The sequence below is a fragment of the Aethalodelphis obliquidens genome, unplaced genomic scaffold, assembly GCF_003676395.1.
Source record: "Aethalodelphis obliquidens isolate GAN/ISIS:26980383/991018 unplaced genomic scaffold, ASM367639v1 scaffold11, whole genome shotgun sequence".
Classification (NCBI taxonomy): Eukaryota; Metazoa; Chordata; class Mammalia; order Artiodactyla; family Delphinidae; genus Aethalodelphis; species Aethalodelphis obliquidens.
Genome location: NW_020837955.1, coordinates 15,591,341 through 15,609,953, shown reverse-complemented (window position 1 = coordinate 15,609,953; position 18,613 = coordinate 15,591,341). Strand labels below are relative to the sequence as shown.

At 40.6% G+C, this 18,613-nt stretch overlaps 1 protein-coding gene across 2 annotated transcripts in view; it reads left to right on the top strand.

Moving 5' to 3' along the window:
- MMS19 (MMS19 cytosolic iron-sulfur assembly component) overlaps positions 1 to 18,613 on the top strand; it is a 32,110-nt gene that overhangs the window by 1,233 nt on the left and 12,264 nt on the right. For both annotated transcript variants that reach the window (XM_027112193.1, XM_027112192.1), the window contains exons 2-8: positions 9,779 to 9,827; positions 11,788 to 11,888; positions 12,633 to 12,718; positions 13,109 to 13,183; positions 13,594 to 13,663; positions 14,046 to 14,174; positions 14,260 to 14,321. In XM_027112193.1, coding sequence (XP_026967994.1) covers positions 9,779 to 9,827; positions 11,788 to 11,888; positions 12,633 to 12,718; positions 13,109 to 13,183; positions 13,594 to 13,663; positions 14,046 to 14,174; positions 14,260 to 14,321 — 572 coding nt within the window. The remainder of the gene's footprint in view (positions 1 to 9,778; positions 9,828 to 11,787; positions 11,889 to 12,632; positions 12,719 to 13,108; positions 13,184 to 13,593; positions 13,664 to 14,045; positions 14,175 to 14,259; positions 14,322 to 18,613) is intronic.

Genomic DNA, 18,613 nt, shown 5'->3' with positions numbered 1-18,613 from the left:
GCCTGCCAGGGACTTATAATATGGTGGGAGAGACTGCCATGCAAACGGATAGTACACCATGAAAGGGTCTGTAAGAGGTATGTGCAGGGTGACATGGAAGCACCAAGGAGCAAATAAATGCCTGATGTAGCCTTTCCACTAAGTTAACTTCTTACAGCTTTGTGCAGTATAGTGTGTCGTCAGTGCTTATGATTAACAACTACAGTGTATTATCAATGTCATTTTTCCCCATGTTTTATTATGAAAATTTTCAAACATACAGCAAAGTCTAAGTAATTTTTTCATAAGAAAAACACACATACACCCACGACCTAGATTCTACCATTAACATTTTAATATAATTTGCTTTATCATGTATCTATCTGTCATTTAAATTGCAGATAGCAGTACACTTCCCTCTAACTGCTTTGGTATGTATATCATTGACTAGGGTTTGTTTATAGTTTAATACAAATTTTGGTGTAAAATTTGTATTCAATGAAGTGTACAAATCTTAAGCATACATTCACTGATTTTGAAAAATGCTTATACCTACCCACTATCAAGATAAAGAACATTACTATAAAAAGTGTTATTTGTAACTTTTTTCACATTTATACATTATGAACACAGTAATTTAGGGTTCTTCAAATTCAGAACACACTTGAGAAGTCAGCATGAATAAAGACCGCCAAGTTCTTATAAATATTTTTGTAGAATTTATATTTTTTGAAAAAAAAGTGGCCTAAACTGTTGTCTAGTTTAAATTTAGCTCAGCTAAGACTGTAACACTAGCCCTGTTGTAATTTAGCTCTCCTGATTAGGAAAGGAGGTTGGTAATAACAGATAACTAACAGAGGGGTAATAACAGATAAGGTTGAAAAGGTTTGGTGGGGTTGGATGATGCCTAACCTTGGATTCTAAACAGAGGGATTTAAATGACCTATTGTAGGTAATTGGGATCCATGTAGATCCTTGAGCAAGGGAGTCATATAGTGAAGATGAATTTGAGAAGGATTAAATCGGTATTCTCAATCTTAGATCACAGCCTTAGTTAGGGTTGTTGAAGGCTGACAGAGTTTTAAAGCATCCCCAGAAAGAATAAGATGTGCTTTCTAATCCTCCAGCCTAAATCAAGCTTCGTTAGTGCTGAAGGGACCAGCTTTCTATTCAGCCACTCATAGCCGCAGCCTCTCCTACAAATTGTAACTGCAGAAGGAACGTCCTGTGATCACAAAGGCAGCTACCACCAACTTTGTTTTGCACCTGGGTTCCTGATGAGAGTAGGTGTCAGATGTAAAGGTGCAAATGATGGAAGAGAAATGACCTGGCAGCCTAAGAGTTAAAGGCTGCTCAGCCAGGCATTCAATGGCTACCACTCCCCTCCTGGATCTTTAGTTCCAGGCAGCCAGTTGATTTGCTGTTCCCCTGATTGCTTTGCTTCCCAGATCCCTCCACTGGCTCCATCTAATTAAAGTTAGGCCTGGGATTAAAGGCCCAGTTTGAGTGCTCACTGCCTGCCCCCAAGTGTCTCCTGATTACTCCAGCCAGACATCATCTCACAGTTCAGAATCTCTGTGGTACTTATTTCTCAACCACTCATACTTATTTGCAGACTGTTTAGTAGCTACTTCTGTACACATCTCTGCATCCTACCTGCCTGTTTCTACCACCATAGTCTCCTGGAGACTAGCATAAGTAGGTGGTATAAATGAATGGAATAAAAGATGCTGAAGGAAGAATCTGGAATTTGAGGGCTAATTAGTTATAGGGCTTGGAGGAGAGGGAGGACTCTAAGATGACCTCAAGCTTTTGAGCCTGAAGATGAGCAAAAGAAAAGTACTATGTCCAAAAATTGGGAAGGGAGCTGATTTTGAACATGTTGGATTTATAGGTGATGGATATAAATTTTCTTCCTCTTGGTTATTTGGATTTGCCTTCATTTCAGTCTTTATTGTATTCTTCTACATTTGTAATTCCACGAGGAGACCACTATTCTTGAAACCAGAAAACTGTTAAAGAAAAGTAAAATATAGTTCTGAGAAATGTCTGTGGCATTCTCAGCAGAAAGGGCATTTTGAGAGCTTGATTGGAACTGAGTCCTGATTGGGAATTTTCTCTCTCCTGTTCCTTCACATCCTCCCCCCTCTCCCCTTCCCCCTTGGCTGCTACTCCAGATTCTCAAGAGGCTGCAACTCCATCAGACAGAGGTCTGATTGTGCATTCTATGTCAGTGCTCATATAAATACTCCTTTGACGACTCCTCAGTGCCCCACACGGACTGGTGCCCTGCTGAGGAAAGAGTGGGTATTTAGCAGGTGCTAGTAGGTCATTTTTAGAGAACAGATCTTGGACACATTGGAAAAACTTAGCCAACCTATATAGGGAAAGGAACTTACATTTATTTTTCTTATGCCAGTGAGACTACCCCTAGGAAAATTAACTTTTTATTAGCTTCTTTCATCCCTAGAGTCCAAGTGCATAATTAACAGTACTTCCAGGTATTTTTCATTTGGAAGAACTTTTATTGTTAAGAGAACTAATCACTTAAAGTTAGTGATGGACGGTCCCATACACCCAAGAATTTTACTCCTTTCCTATGTTACCCCAGGCTCTGTTTATATCACTGTGGTAACACTGAACTTGTTGTTCTTTGATTGTTTTAAGTGTCTTTCTGCCCCAACAGACTGGGCTCCTTAAAAGCTCCCTGTCTATATTTCTCTCTCCAGTCCTAACACAGTAATTGATTTATAATAGGTATTCAATAAATGTTGAATGGATAAATGAAACCAAATGTACATGACAATTTTTTTAAAGAATGATTCAAGGAACGTGTAAGAGGGAGTAATTCTGTTTTGGGAATCAAGGAAGGCTTCACAGAAGAGTTGCCATTTGAGCTGGGTCTTGAGGAGTTGAAGTTCCTCAGACTGACAAGGGCAGGAAAGAGGCATTCCAAACCAAGGGAATGTGTTTCCAGGCTTAAGGATATGGAAGAGCTTGACATGTTGAGATTTCATGTGACTGAATGATAGGAGTTATGATCAAAGGTGAGGCTGGAGGGGATTGAGGGCTAAATCGTGAATGACATCAAGCCAAGGAGTCAGGTCTTAGGCAATGAGGGGCAAAGGGAGATTGGTGAGCAGGGAAGTAATTGTGCATTTTAGATAGATTAGGGATGGATCAGAAGGCTTTTTTTTTTTAATTGAGATAACATTCACCACTGTAACCATTTTAAGTGTACAAATAAGTGGTTTTTAGTATATTCACAATGTTCTACAACTACCACCACTATCTAAAAATTACAGAACCTTTTCATTACACTAAAAAGTTGAAGGCTATTTTGACAGCTGTCCCTGTATAGTCTGGTTATAAGGGATGAAAAGGAAAAGATGAAAATTTGAAAGACGTTCTAAGATAGGCTCAACAGAACTAGAATAAGATGTTAGATTTAGTTACCTTTGTGAAAACATCTTCAAAATACTGATTCTAGTTCTTTGCCACCTTATTTGCCATTTTCCTTACTCTTATTTACTGTTGCAATAGCTTTATTATTTCTTCATTTTTTCCTAATTTTGTATGACTTTTGTACTTCACTTTTATGTTTGTGCTGCATTAATTCAAGATGGATTCTTTGTGAAAGTATGAAGACTAAAGGGCTTTGCCAGGAGAATTCACCCATATACTGGGATTCAAGAAATCACATGCAAATGGATGTTTCTTTGTAATTGTAAAACAGCCAGTTTCATAATGATGTATACTGAATGCTGAAGAACTCTTTTTCATTTATAAAATTTGAGGCAACCTATATCAGTGAGATTGACTAGTAGAGAGTGCAAGGGAAACTTTCTCTGGTGGTAGAAATATTCTATATCTTGATTGGGGTGTTGGTTACTCTGGGTATACTTTTGTTAAAACTAATCAAATTATATGTTCACTGTGCATTCCACTGTATGTAAATTATACCTCAATTTTTTTTTAATGAAAAAATTAGAGGTGACTGAGTGAGGCCTAATAGTCAGGTACTTTGTCTTAACAGCACTTGAGGTACTTCCAAAGAGAGTCCCTAGCCCAGCATACACAGAGGACTTTGATGGTGTTGCTGAAGAAGGATGGTTCAGTTCAGTAACAGTTATCAGTCCCCTATGGCTTCCTATGTGCTAACAGCCTTGTGGCCGCTACTGAAATTATTTTTTAGATGGGTTTTTCAGCAGAGTTTCCTGGGTTCTGTCCAGGAGGTTCCAGAAAAGTACCCTTTTCCACCCTCCCAAATGGTGCAACTTTGTAACCCAGAAATGGGTATCTCTCTTCAGTACTGACGTTAAGGAATTGGGTGTAGAACAACTGATAGTGCCTTGGTTTTTCCTTTTAGTCTAGCTGCTGCCCCTTCCCCCACCCCACAGCTTGCGCATTTTTCCCTTTGGCTCTTTCTCAGGAGCAGGGGCAGCACTGGGCCTTCCACATCCTGGCACGAGTAAGGCTAAGAGTGCCTGATGTCTAAATTGGTGCCAGTCACGAGCTATGAATCCCAACTAGAGCACTCCCTTCCTCAGTCAGATCGGACTTCTTACTCTAGTACCAGATTGCGCCTCAGCTCAGTTCACAGCTACTGTTCAGAGACCACAGACTTAAGGGGGACTGGAAGTTTAGGAGTTTTCTCAAGCCTGTTTTTCACCTAGCCAAAGTCTGGTGTTGTCGAGAGCTGACTAATTAGGTCTTGCATTTAGAAGTAGGTGGGTTGGGGACCCAGAACAGGCTGCGAAAGTAATTCCCTGATTGCCACACCTTATTGAGCTAAAACCCCTCTATGTTAATCAAACGCTTAGGAAGATGGCTAACCTTTGCTCTTTGTTTCTCCTTTGAAAATTTATCCCAAGATGATTCTGTTAGATCTATGTGAATTACCATTGTGCTGCTAAAATTGCATTTTCAAAAATAAGTAATACACTCACATGGTGCAACATTCAAAAGGTGCAAAAGGATACACAGTGAGAAGTCTCCTTTCCATCCCAAAATGGCATGCAGACTGTGACAAATGAGTTTACTATATTACTAGTGTATGATACATCCTTGCTAAAGGGGGTGGGGGGAAAAGCTGATCTAAGTGACTTTGGAAAACAATATTTTGTCTGGAGACTATAAGGCTAAAGAGAAAACTGTACATAAATATTGTACTCTGCTTATAAATTTGTTTCTCACAGAGGCTGACAATTCTGAAAGTAGTTTATTAGCTACACTAGTGTTGAAAAGAATAATAAATGGTATAATAGATAATGGGAACCAGGTTTCTCACTGTCAGAGAAATAAATTACAAATAAGCAAGGGGGAAGGCTAGAACGAACCCTGTGGCACTAGATTAGAGAGGAGACTAATATGATCTTATGTTTAGTTTAATATATATGGGTAGATACAAACATAATGATAATATGTGTGTATACGTGGGTTAGAATACGTACATATATTTCCCAGCTCTCTCTGCTGAGGAGGGCCTAGAAGGAGTGACACCCCAATAGCAATGAGCACAGTTACACCCAGATCTTGATTTTTAATACCATTCTCCAATAAAAGGAACCAGGGCTTCTTGGAGAAAAGGCTGATTCAAGGGTTGGGTCAGGGAAGTTACAAGATGACCCTGTAGTATTTTGTAGTGCCAGAAAGTAAGAAAGCACTTAAAAAAATAAAAGGATGGGGCATGGCAAAGGGACACTGGTGCCAACCTAAAAAAGCTCCCCATGGCCAAAGATAGAAAATTTGAGCAACAAAATAACCTAGTATTGGGGCTTCCCTGGTGGCGCAGTGGTTGAGAGTCCGCCTGCCGATGCAGGGGACACGGGTTCGCACCCCGGTCCGGGAAGATCCCACATGCCGCGGAGCGGGTAGGCGCGTGAGCCATGGCCGCTGAGCCTGCGCGTCCGGAGCCTGTGCTCCGCAATGGAAGAGGCCACAACAGTGAGAGGCCCGCGCACCGCAAAAAAAAACAAAAAAACAAAAAAACACCTAGTATTGGATTATAACCCAAGGAATAAAATAAATATATATGAGCTTATGCTTATGTAAACAACTGAATAAATGAAGAAAAGAGAAGAGATGAATCTTCCTTAGAATAACTCCAAATAACATAGATAGATAAATACTCTCCTTCTAGGAAATGAAGCTTAATCTCCTGTTTCCCCTTAACTGTGGACTGGACTTAGTGACTCCCTTCCAAAGGAAAGAGTGTGGGAAAAGAAAAAATAGTAACAGTATGTATGGTGCAGAGACCTGCTGACACTACCTTAACCAAGTGATCAAAGTTAAAATCACCAGTGATAAGTCATGTTGATACACTGTACCTATGATATGATGTGATGAGAAAGGCACTTCACCTCTATGCTATTCTTTCTCCAAATCCATAACCCCAGGCTAAACATGAGGAAAACATCAAAGAAACCCATATCAAGGGACATTCTATAAAGTAATTCTTTTAAAATACCAAGGTCATGAAAAGCAAGGAAGACTGAGAAACTTTCACAGACTAGAGGAGACTAAGGATTCATGATGGCTAGTTGCAATGTGGTGTCCTTAATTGGACCCTGAAACAGGAAAATTACATTAGTGGAAAAACTGGTAAAATCTGAGTAAAGTCTAGAGTTTAATTAAAAGTAATATACAAATGCTAATCTCTGTTAGTTTCGACAGATATACTATGTAAGATGGTAACATTCAGGGAAACTGGGCGAGGGGTATACAGGAACTCTATACTGTCTTTACAACCTTTTTTTAAATCTAAAATTATTCCAAAGTGTAAAACATTTTTTGAAGTCTACCTCTCAATCCCCAGCTACCCGTCTCCCTCCCTAGAGACAACCAGTGTTACTAATTCCTTTCATCTTCTAGAGATATAAATAAATACAAATAGAAATAATTCTCCCTCCCTTTAAAAACAATGCTATGCACATACTATATACTATTTATGTACACTCTATTTATGTTCTGCTTTTAAATCTTTTCCCACTATCAGTATAAGTATACAGGTTCCTCAGTCTTTTTTCAATTTTTTTCCTAAGTAGTTACAGAGAATTCCATTATGGATGTACTATAACTTATTTAACTTGTTTCTTTTTTTTTTAATTTTATTTATGTATTGTTTATATAGCAGGTTCTTATTAGTTATCTATTTTATACATATTAGTGTATACATGTCAATCCCAATCTCCCAATTCATCCCACCGCCACCACCACCACCCTCCCCGCCACTTTCCCCCCTTGGTGTCCATAGGTTTGTTCTCTACATCTGTGTCTCTATTTCTACCTTGCAAACTGGTTCATCTGTACCATTTTTCTAGATTCCACATATATGCGTCAATATATGACATTTGTTTTTCTCTTTCTGACTTACTTCACTCTGTAGTCTCTAGGTCCATCCTCCTCTCTACAGATGACCCAGTTTCGTTCCTTTCTATGGCTGAGTAATATTGCATTGTATATATGTGCCACATCTTTATCCATTCATCTGTCAATGGACACTTAGGTTGCTTCCATGTCCCAGCCATTTGTTGTTTGCAGTCATTTGCTATTATAAATCATTCTGAAATGAAAAAACTTGTACATGCATTATTTTGCACTTTTACAAGTATATAGGATAAATTCTGAGAAGATTCCCTGGATTAAAGCCTACGTACATTTGTAATTTAAAAAGTATTTTCAAATTGCCTTCCATAGGGACTGCTCTGGTGGTCCAGTGGTTAAGACCCGCGCTTCCACTGCAGGGGGCGCAGGTTCGACCCCTAGTCAAGCAGTTAAAATCCTCCATGCCCCACAGGTGCGGCCAAAAAAAAGGGGGGGGGGTGCTCCATAAAAGGGCAGTACCAATTTTTACTCCACCTACAGTGTTTAAGAGTGCCTTAATTCCACGCACCATCACCAAACATAAGCGTGATACAAAATGTTTGATCTTTGCCAGTCTAGTATGTTAAAAACCAACGTTTTGGGGAGTTGAATTTGCATTCCTGTTGTTAATATGGTTGAGCATCTTTTAAAATTGGTTGTTGGTCTTTTTTCTCAATGACTTGTAGAAGTGCTTTTTATATTGGTAAAATAGCCCTTTGTTATAAGAATTGCAAATATTTTTTCCCAGTTTGTCTTATGATGTTTGTTTTTGCCTTGCAGAAAATCCAATTTTTTTTTTAATGTAGCTGATTTTAACCAATCTTTTCTTTTATGGCTAAATATAACTATGTTATACTTAGAAATGTTCTCGTGTGTTTCTTTAATCCATTTGATATTTACTTTGGTGAAAGATTCGGAGCCATTGGTTTGTTTGTTTGTTTCAAATATTTACCCAATCATGCCAACACCATTTATTGAATAGTCTGTTTTTCATTAATTGAAATATGATTTTTAAAATCATATTCTCATGTATTTGTGTCTCTTTCTGGATTTGCTATTCTATTTCTGTACCATTGATTTCTTTGAATATGAACTCATACTACACTGGTTATATTTTGTTTTTTACTTTTATTATGGAAAACATAAAGTATATTCAAAACTATACAGTATTTTATGGGCTTCCCTGGTGGCGCAGTGGTTAAGAGTCCGCCTGCCCATGCGGGGGACACGGGTTCGTGCCCGGGTCTGGGAAGATCCCACATGCCACGGAGCAGCTGGGCCTATGAGCCACGACCGCTGAGCCTGCACGTCCGGAGCCTGTGCTCTGCAACGGGAGAGGCCACAACAGTGAGAGGCCCGCGTACCGCCAAAAAAACAAAAACAAAAAACTATACAGTATTTTAATTACTGTGACTTTATAACAATCTTTTACTATCTGGAAGAACTGCCTTCCCTCCCTCCCTCATTGCTCTTTTTCAGAATTTGCCTGTCTAATTATGTATTATTTTTAACACACTAACTTTCTCAGTGGTTCTTTAAAGTTTTCACCATTCAGATATTCACATTTATATATATATATATATATATATTTTTTTTTTTTTTTCTTGCCTGCGTTGGGTCTTTGTTGCTGCTTGCAGGTTTTCTGTAGTTGCAGTGAGCAGGGGCTACTCTTCGTTGCAGTGCGTGGGCTTCTCATTGTGGTGGCTTCTCTTGTTGTGGAGCACAGGCTCTAGGCGCGTGGGCTACAGTAGTTGTGGCACGCAGGCCATAGAGCGCACGGGCTTCAGTAGTTTTGGCGCATGGGCTCAGTAGTTGTGGCTCTCAGGCTCTAGAGTGCAGGCTCAGTAGTTGTGGCACACGGGTTCAGTTGCTCCACGGCATGTGGGATCTTCCCGGAGAAGGGATTGAACTTGTGTCCCCTGCATTGGCAGGCAGATTCTTAACCACTGAGCCACCAGAGAAGTCCCCAGATATTCACATTTTTTCTTAGGTTTATATCTAGGTATTTTTCTCTCTCTTTCTCTCTTTTTTAATTTTTATTTGTTGCTATTGTAAATAGGCTCTTTTTTCCTTTATATAATTTTTCAGGCTATTGTATGTGTGTATGTGAAAGTTCTTAATTTCATATTAATTTTGTACCTAGCCACCCTAATGAATTATTTTGTTTGTAGTATTTTTTTCATTTATTTCTCTTGGATTTTCTAGATAAACAGTTACCTGCAAATGATATATTGATTTTCTTTTCAATTTTTATACTTGGAGCTGCATACTTGAAGTGTTACAGAAATGCTTTTCATGTAGGAGAGGCTCTTGGCAAGCATGGTGGGCCCCATGGTGTAAGACCTAGGGTAGGCAAAAACATTGGTAATTAGAGCCATTGAACCCTGGGATGGAATTTTTATTTTTTCAGATTTCTTTTTCTTCTTTCCTTTAGATGTGAAATCTGGAAGCTATACGGTGTTACAAGTGGTGGAAGCCCTTGGGTAAGAGCCTCTGCTCTAGAATACCAGTCTCCAGCCCTGGCGCTGCACTCTGAAAAAGTTATTTTGTCCTGAATTTCTCCTACTGTAGCCCAACACCCTCCTCCCCCTCCCATATCAGTACCTCAGGTTAAGCCAGTGTTTCTCCTGAAAAATGATTCTTGCCACCTGACTGAGGCCCCTAAGGAAGTGTTGGGAACACCGCCTGTGGGTCACATTAGCTCCTGGGTCAGCCCACAGGTTTAGGCTGAGATGGGTGGTTGAAAGCCATCAACTGTTAGTTAATTAGAGCTGGGATTCCTGTTCTGCTTCTTTAGACCCACCCTCCCCAATAGGATTCTAGTCAGCCTACATCTGACTCAGACCTGCTGTGAGCCCAGCCTGGGGAGTGGTCAAGAGGCTGACCTTGCACCAGGTTCCCCACTATAGGAAAAGGCTTGGAAAAACAGCTGGAAGACCAGTGTTACCACCAGATATTCCAAGCTCCAGAGGAACTATATGCTTGTAGTCTAATGTCTGCTTTCCTCATATTTCATACTTGGTAGACCATTTAAATTGACATTTAAATTAGCGAAGGTTGTTAACTGTCATGGCTAGCATGTCTTCTAAAACAGAAAAAACTAGAAAATTGGGGAGAGGGTGGGGGAGTAAGGTCACTATTATGCATTTTTCCCACATAAGAGACCTTTTGGCCTTTCTCCTCATGTTGTGGCCTTGGTCCATTTTTTTTTAAATAACAGCTTTATCGAGATACAATTTATGTATCATAAAGTTCACCATTTTAAAGTGTGTATTCACAGATTTGTACGACCCTTATCACAGTCAGTTTTAAGACATTTTCATCACCCCAAAGAGAAACCCCACGCCCATTAGCAATCACTCCCCATTCCTTTCTCTTTCTAGCCCCTGGCAACCACTAATCTACTCTGTCTCTGTGGATTTGCCTATGCTGAAAATTTCACATAAATGGAATTATACAGTAATATGTAACCTTTGTGATTGGCTTCTTTCACTTAGCATAATGTTTTCAAAGTTCATCCCTGTTGTAGCATGTATCAGTACTTCATTTCTTGCTGAACAATATTCTGTTATATGGGTATACCACATTTTGTTTAACCATTCATCAGTTGAGGGATATCTGAGTTGTTTCCGCATTTTGGCTATTATGAATAATGCTGCTATGAGCATTTGTGTGCCTTGGTCCATTTTTAAATGCACAGTTTTCTACTTCTACCTTTCTATAAGTTCCTGTCCTAAGGATCCTGTCAAAAGTGAGCTTCTTTTTACCCCATTTCCCCTAGCTATAGATACTCTTAACCTTGAGATTTCATTCATGTATCCTGGCCAGTTCTCCTTCAGAAGTCTTCTACCTCCTGCATTTACTTAGATTCCTTCTGGTATGTCTAAATGTGAGTTGTTTTGATGATAAATCACCTCCTTGTTGCTTCAGCCTAGGTCCTCCCATATCAATAATCCTAAATAGTTAAAACCTTTACTCTGACCATCTTACTTTGTAAACTTCCAATTATAAAGACCATAATGGTCTTCCAGTTATAAAGACGATATGGTCCCTAAGACTATAGTGGTTGCTTTAACAGTGATATATTTATTCTCCTCCTGTTTTGGTAGAAGCTGCAGCTGCCAGTCATCTCTTGAGCCCTGTGGTTAGCTGCTAAGCTCTGTTTCAGAGGAATGTCACAGTTGTATGAGAAGGAGTAAGCCCCATGCCCAGTCAGTGCCTGGAGATGGACACTTCTGTTGGCTTTGGTGTCACATATGCCTCTAATGATGCCAGGTCAATCTGGGGATTGGCCTTAGTGTTGTCTGTAATGCTAAGCACCTCCAGAATACCTTCCTGGGCTGGCTTCCATGCCCAGGGGGTGAGTGTGACTAATTGCAAAATATTTACTTCAAAAGTTTGAACTGGGTAATGTCAGGCTGTCTCTATCTTACTTTACCCCAGGTCCTCTCTAGAGAATCCAGAACCCCGAACTCGGGCACGAGGAATCCAGCTCTTGTCACAGGTGCTACTGCAGTGTCACTCCTTGCTCCTGGAGAAGGAAGGTACTGGCATCGCTAGTAGGAGTGCTGAGCCAAGGCCTTGTCAATTCAAGCCAACTTTACAGGGAGGGAGGGAGGACATAAGGTATCTGTGAACTCTTAATTCAGGGTCTTCATTCCTCACTGGTATATGTGGCAGAGAAGATAAGAATTGAGACACAAGACACATGGATTTCAAATGTAGCCTTAGACAGTATTTTTCAGTATATCTTCCCCTCTTTGTAAAATGGACAAAGTAGTGTTTCATAGATGGAGTGGAAAAGTAATGAAATATCAAAGTGTTTTGAAGTCCTGAGGAAAAAAGCCAACAACGTATTTATCTTCTATAAAGCTTTATTAGCATCTAGCCATGCCCATTTATTTACCTATTGTGTATGCTGCTTTTATGTTACAGTGGCCCAGTTGAGTAGTTTTGACATACTATGTCCTACAAGCCTAAAATATTTACTGTCTGGCCCTTTGAGAAAATTTGCCAACCCAAGTTCTGTAGAAAGGCAGTTCTCGGCTTGAGAATGGGTTTGATTGTGACCTAGTGAGAATGGATAATAAAAGATGTTCACCTATTTTCCTGACAGATCAAGGAAGTCACCCTCAGATGGGAGGGCTTGGGACATATCTCTCAGTGAAGGAGAAAATTTGTAGTGAAGCCCAAGCAGGAACAGCCCTTATAAACTTTGGGAAGGAGCAAAGCCGGTGGGCCCTCCTCCAGCCTGTGCAAACTAACGGCTGAATTTCTGGTCTGTGCAGTGGTACACTTGATCCTATTCTATGAGAACCGGCTGAAGGACCATCATCTTGTGATCCCGTCTGTCCTGCAGGGTTTGAGGGCACTTGTGAGTTCTTTTCTGTATTACATACCATGTTTGCAGGAACCTATTTCCAGTGAATTCTCTCCTTCCCCTTAGAGGGTGAGACTTCAAGTGCTTCAAAGCAGATACCCAGATGTGGGACTAAACTAGTCTCAGCCAGCTCCACTTCTGTTTTTAGTTTGTAGAGTAAAAGTATCCTTTGGGGACTGGAATTCAAAGCCAAACTGGAAGGAGCTGCAGAGACCTAATCAACTTGAGAAAAGGGACCATGTATCTCACTGTTAGCACTTCTTCCCAAACCTGGATGTTGTGATTCCCACTGTAGCTAAACAGCCCTGTTTTAGGCTTGTGTCTTGAAGGCTGTGCTAGAATTCCCAGAATTCCCTCTGTGCTCACACTTCTCTTCTCCCCCAGAGCCTGTGTGTGGCCCTGCCCCCAGGGCTGGCTGTCTCTGTGCTTAAAGCCATCTTCCAGGAGGTCCACGTACAGGTGAGTGATAACAGTCACCTTGGTATTCTCCTCTATCTCCCAGCCATTGACATAACTAGAATTAGATGGCAAAAAAAATTGCCTTCTAAGTTCTGAACTCTTTCAGGTCTTTGACCATGTTCACATGCTATCCCTTGCTACTGTATAAGGAGAGCGAGGCATGCCATTATGTCTGACCTGTGTCCTCTTACACTTAAAGTAAGGCATACAGCAGACAGGTTTTGGTTATCGGTTCCACTGCTGGACTGCTGGGCAATAGCCGTATCCTTTCTCTACATTTCCTCTGAGGTTCATCTTATACTGGTGTAAAGAGCACTGTCCACTTAGAGATTGTGAAGCAGGAAGTAGTTTTGTCAGCTGAGGTATTCTTTGGGCACTTTCTTTACTTACTTCCTGTCTCTCCTACCAAGTCCCTGCCACAGGTGGACCGACACACAGTCTACAGTATCATCACCAACTTCATGCGAACCCGGGAAGAAGGTAAGAGGCAGGGCTCTCTGGAAAATCTGAAAAGTGAGCACATCTTTTTTTTCCCCCATTACCAGGACTCATTTTAGCCCAGGGGTGATATAGAAGAGCCAGTACTTTGAGAGGATGATAAAGGGAAACTGGGAGCCACTCACTCCCCAGGAAAGTAAAGAAACGGTGGAGTTTGAGCTGATGTTTTAAATTCTTACCTCTGTAACAATTATGTATTGTTGCACATCTTCTCTTCACTGAGAACTCTCTTGGAATAGGAAAACAGAAAGGGCCTGCTCTGGTAGGCAGGAAAGTCAGTGATAGCAGAGGGAGAACACAGGCCAGAAGAAAGCCCAGCTTTCTATCCCACGGGACAGTAATGATCTTGTTCTCTCCTCCGCAGAGCTGAAGGGCCTAGGAGCTGATTTCACCTTTGGCTTCATCCAGGTGATGGATGGGGAAAAGGATCCCCGTAATCTTCTGGTGGCCTTCCGCATCGTCCATGACCTCATCTCCAGAGACTATAGCCTGGGTACACCCTTGTAGCCTTGAATTAGCTGGTTGGGGCTTGTCAGATGAGAGGCTTATAAGTCCTCATTCTTTTTCTGTTGCCTTAGGACCCTTTGTGGAGGAGTTGTTTGAAGTGACATCCTGTTACTTCCCTATTGATTTTACCCCTGTAAGTAGTACCTTTCATTCATTCACTCATTCAAATATTTGTCCAATGTCTGTTATGTGCCAGGCCCAGTTCTAGGCCCTGAGGGTGCAGCGGTGAACAAAAGAAACAATCCCTGCCCTCAAGAACTTAATGTTTTAGTAAACTGGGAAGTGGAAAAACATTTGCCATGGGAGGAAGGGTTCAATTCGGCAGGTATTTGGGAGAGTCCTTGACAAAGTATGTAGTGCTTCGAACTACAGGATTGTATAACATGATTCATGTCCTTGAAAGTTGAAACATTTAAGTAACAGTAAGAGATTGTGGACCAAAACAAGTGGTGTTATAATTGTTCAAAGAAGACAGAGTTTAGTGTGAGCTAGAGTAAGCAGGAACTGACTTCACAGATAAGATAGGATTTCTGTTGGTTTCTGAAGGATGTGTAGGATATGATCCTGGATTCTGAGGGTGCATCTCAGGCAGTAGAAACAAATTGACTAAACAAAGACGACACAGTTGAGCACAGTGTGTACAGGAGGTGTTTGCTCTGATGCCCTCGGACTTTCCTCCCACTCTGCATCTTGATTTTCCTTCTTTTTCCAAATACTCAGGGTCTCATCACTATATGGGTACGCATGGGTATGTGTACTGCAAGCATTAGTGATTTGAAAAAAATGAAAGGAGTTATACCACAGCATACCAAACTACATTGGAGCATTGACTCTCAGTGCCTTTAAAGATACACAGCCATTTTTGCCATAGGGAATTTCTTAACCAGCTTATTCTAGTTGACATCAATTGCTTGGGACCACCTCTCTGATATTCTTTTCATCTCTTTTGTAATCAGTATCACTGTTTCTTCTCAGAAGAACTTAAGCCTTTTAAATAGGGACACCTGGCTTTTAATGTAACAATTTATGTTAGAAATATTCTTTATGGTCTTACCAATCTGTTTTGGCCATTTGCCATCCTCATAGTGGATCACATCAGTATAAGTGATGGTTCCTATCCTGTGTGTAGGGGTCAGCAAACTTTTTCTGTTAGGGCCAGATAGTTACTATTTTAGACTTTGCAGGCCATATGGTCTCTGTTGAAGCTCCTCACCTCTGCTGTTCTAGCACAGAAACGGCCATAGACACTGGAATGTGGTACAGTGGCTATATTGCAATAAAACTTTATTTATGGACACAGAAATTTAAGTTTCATATCATTTTCATGTGTCACAAGATACTATTCTTTTGTTTTTTTTCAACGACTTAAAAATGTAAAAACCATTCTTAACTTGGCCATACAGTCTTAACTGGTTGCTTCCTACTCTTAATGCAGAGTAGATAATCTTCCTTTACCATCATCTAGGGATTCCTTTGTCTTTTCTCTTGGATCGGATCTCTTATCTCCTGGGTTTATGTACTTCCTATTTTATAGTTTACTCCCTCATTTTGGTGGTGCACATCCCTTATTAGCTTCCCCAGTGTGTAAAAAGAGTGAAACATTTAGATTTTTGTAAATCTAGAATGTCTTCATTCTTTCCTCCCACTTATTGACAATATGGGTATGAAATTGAAGGCATTGCTACATTTACCTCGAATTTTCAGTTGCTGTGAAGAAGTCTAAATTCTTTTTGATTTGCAAAACTTTATGGTCACTTTTTTTCCTCTTCTCTGGAAGCTTTTAAGTTTTGATTATTTTCCCCCAATATATTGAAAATTCACAATTATGTGCCTTAGTACGGGTCTGCTTTCATGCATTGTATTGGGTACTTGGTAGGTCCCATCAATCTGGAAACTCATGTCCTTCAGTCCTGGGAAATTTTCTTGCATTCTTTCTTTGATGATTTCTTTCCCTCTGTTTTCTCTGTTCCTTCCTTTTGGAACTCCTATCAGTCTTCTGTTAGACCTCTGAATCTCCTACTTTTCTTTCATATTTCTTACCTCTCCCTTTTTGTTAGTTTATAAGAAAATTCTACAGTTTTATCTTTTCTGTCAGTCAAAGTCCAGGCATGAAAACAGAAACCACTTTGGTATTTAAAACAGAAATAATTTAATGCAGGAAATTGTTTTTACAAGTTATGGGAAAGCTGAGAAGCCAAACGGGATAGTGAGGCAACCTATCAATAGCAGGAAGCCATTATCACCCCTAGGCTGGAGGGACAAAGGGAAGAGTTGATGTTACTGGACCTCAGGGGCTGAGAGTATGACAAAAACATAGGCCTATCAGTAGAAGCTGGAGCCATGGAGGAGATGCTGCCAATGCTGAAAGCGCCCACTAAATTGGAGAAATGGGAAGAAATGCCCTGGGTTTTCCTTTCCTTCTGACCTGCATTCTTCTACAAGTGCTTCCCGTTGGCTGAACCCAGGCCATTATGGGAGCCTGGGAAATGTAGCCTGCAGTGGTCAGCCCAAGGAATGGCTCTGAGGGCAGAAAGGCCCAGGACTAGCACATCTCCTATTAACCCCTTCTATTGATTTTGTTTCTCATTTCTGCTCTCATGCTTTGAATTTCCCAGGACCTTTTTTTTTTAATTAATTTTTATTGGAGTATGGTTGTTTTACAATGTTGTGTTAGCCTCCACCGCACAACAAAATGAATCAGCCGTACACATACAGATATCCCCTTCCCTTTTGGACTTCCCTCCCATTTAGGTTACCACAATGCATTAGGTAGAGTTCCCTGTGCTATACAGTATGTTCCCATCAGTTGTCTATTTTATACATAGTATCAATAATATATATGTGTCAATCCAGTCTCCCAATTCCTCCCACCCCACCCCTTTCCCCCTTTGTATCCATACATTTATTCTCAACATCTGTGTCTCTATATCTGCTTTGCAAATAAGATCATCTATACCATTTTTCTAAATTCCACATATATGCGTTATTATACGATATTTGCTTTTCTCTTTCTGACTTACTTCACTCTGTATGACACTCTCTAGGTCCATCCACGTCTCTACAAATGACCCAATTTCATTCCTTTTTATGGCTGAGTAATATTCCTTTGTATATATGTACCACATCTTCTTTATCCATTTTCCCAGGGCCTTTTATTGTCATTTTTGATGATCTCTTGAACATCTTTTGTTTTGTTTTTTTAAATATTTATTTATTTGGCTGTGCTGGATCTTAGTCACAGCACGCAGGATCTTTGTTGCCACATGCGGGATCTTTAGTTGCACCATGCAGGATCTCTTAGTTGTGGCATGCAGGCTCTTAGTTGCGGCATGCAGGATCTCGTTCCCTGACCAGGGATCGAACCCAGGCCCCCTGCATTGGGAGCTCGGAGTCTTAACTGCTGGACCACCAAGTTAAGACTGGTGGTCTTTTTTTCTTTAGCATTTTGTTCTTATTTAATCCATGAATGAATTACGTTCTTACTGTTTTTGAAAACTCTCCCCACATATGTGGTCTTTGTTTCCTCCAAGTTTTTTTTTTTTGTTTTTGGTCTCTATTTCCAGGTTAGAGGCTTTCTTCAGATATCTGGTAATCCTTGGGAGTTTGCACATGTTTCAAAGTGAGAATTATAAAGTTGAGTGGGAGCTCTGAGCACAGGGAATGGGCTGGCTGAGGATGAACTTCCCTGTATAGTGGCTTACATGGACAGCTTGGGAACCCCCAGTGTATTCTTCCTCTTGGGCTAGTCAGGTTCTTCTAGAAAAAGACCTTAGATCAGCCTAGAGGGAGAAGTCTGGCTACAAGCAAATAGGGCTGGAAGGGGTTGGAAAGTCTCAATTCTCAAAACTGTATCACTTAGACTTTTTTTTTTTTTTCCTGCCGTGCCGTTCCCCAATCAGGGGTTGAACCCGGGCCCTGGTAGTGAAAGCACTGAGTCCTAACTACTGGACCACCGGGAATTCCCACTTAGACCTCTTTTGATTCAGCACCCAGGCCCTCAGCTGCACCTATGTCTCTAAGACTAGACCTCTGTCTTACCCTCTCTAAAGAATTAAACCTCCAGATTCTACTGCAGCTAGGGAGGACTTGAGAAGCAATCTTGGAGGTCAGATTGCTTCTCGAACCCCACTCCCAATTCCAAAGGTACCTGGTACTTCTGGTTGCGAAGCCTTTTGAGGAGACTGGTGTATATGGGGAGTTACTCAGCATTCCCCAAGCCTACTGAGGATTCTGTTGTCTTGGCTCTGCTAAGTCATTTTCTTCTTATCCATCTGCTTTTCACCTTCTACAGTTTTGTTGCTAACATCCCTTATCCTGTTCTCGTCAACCTTTAGCTTTATAGCTTTAAAAAAAAAAGAAAAGAAAGGAAAATCCCTTTACTGTATTTTTGGTGGGGTTTCTAAAGAGAAAAGGAAAATCTGATGT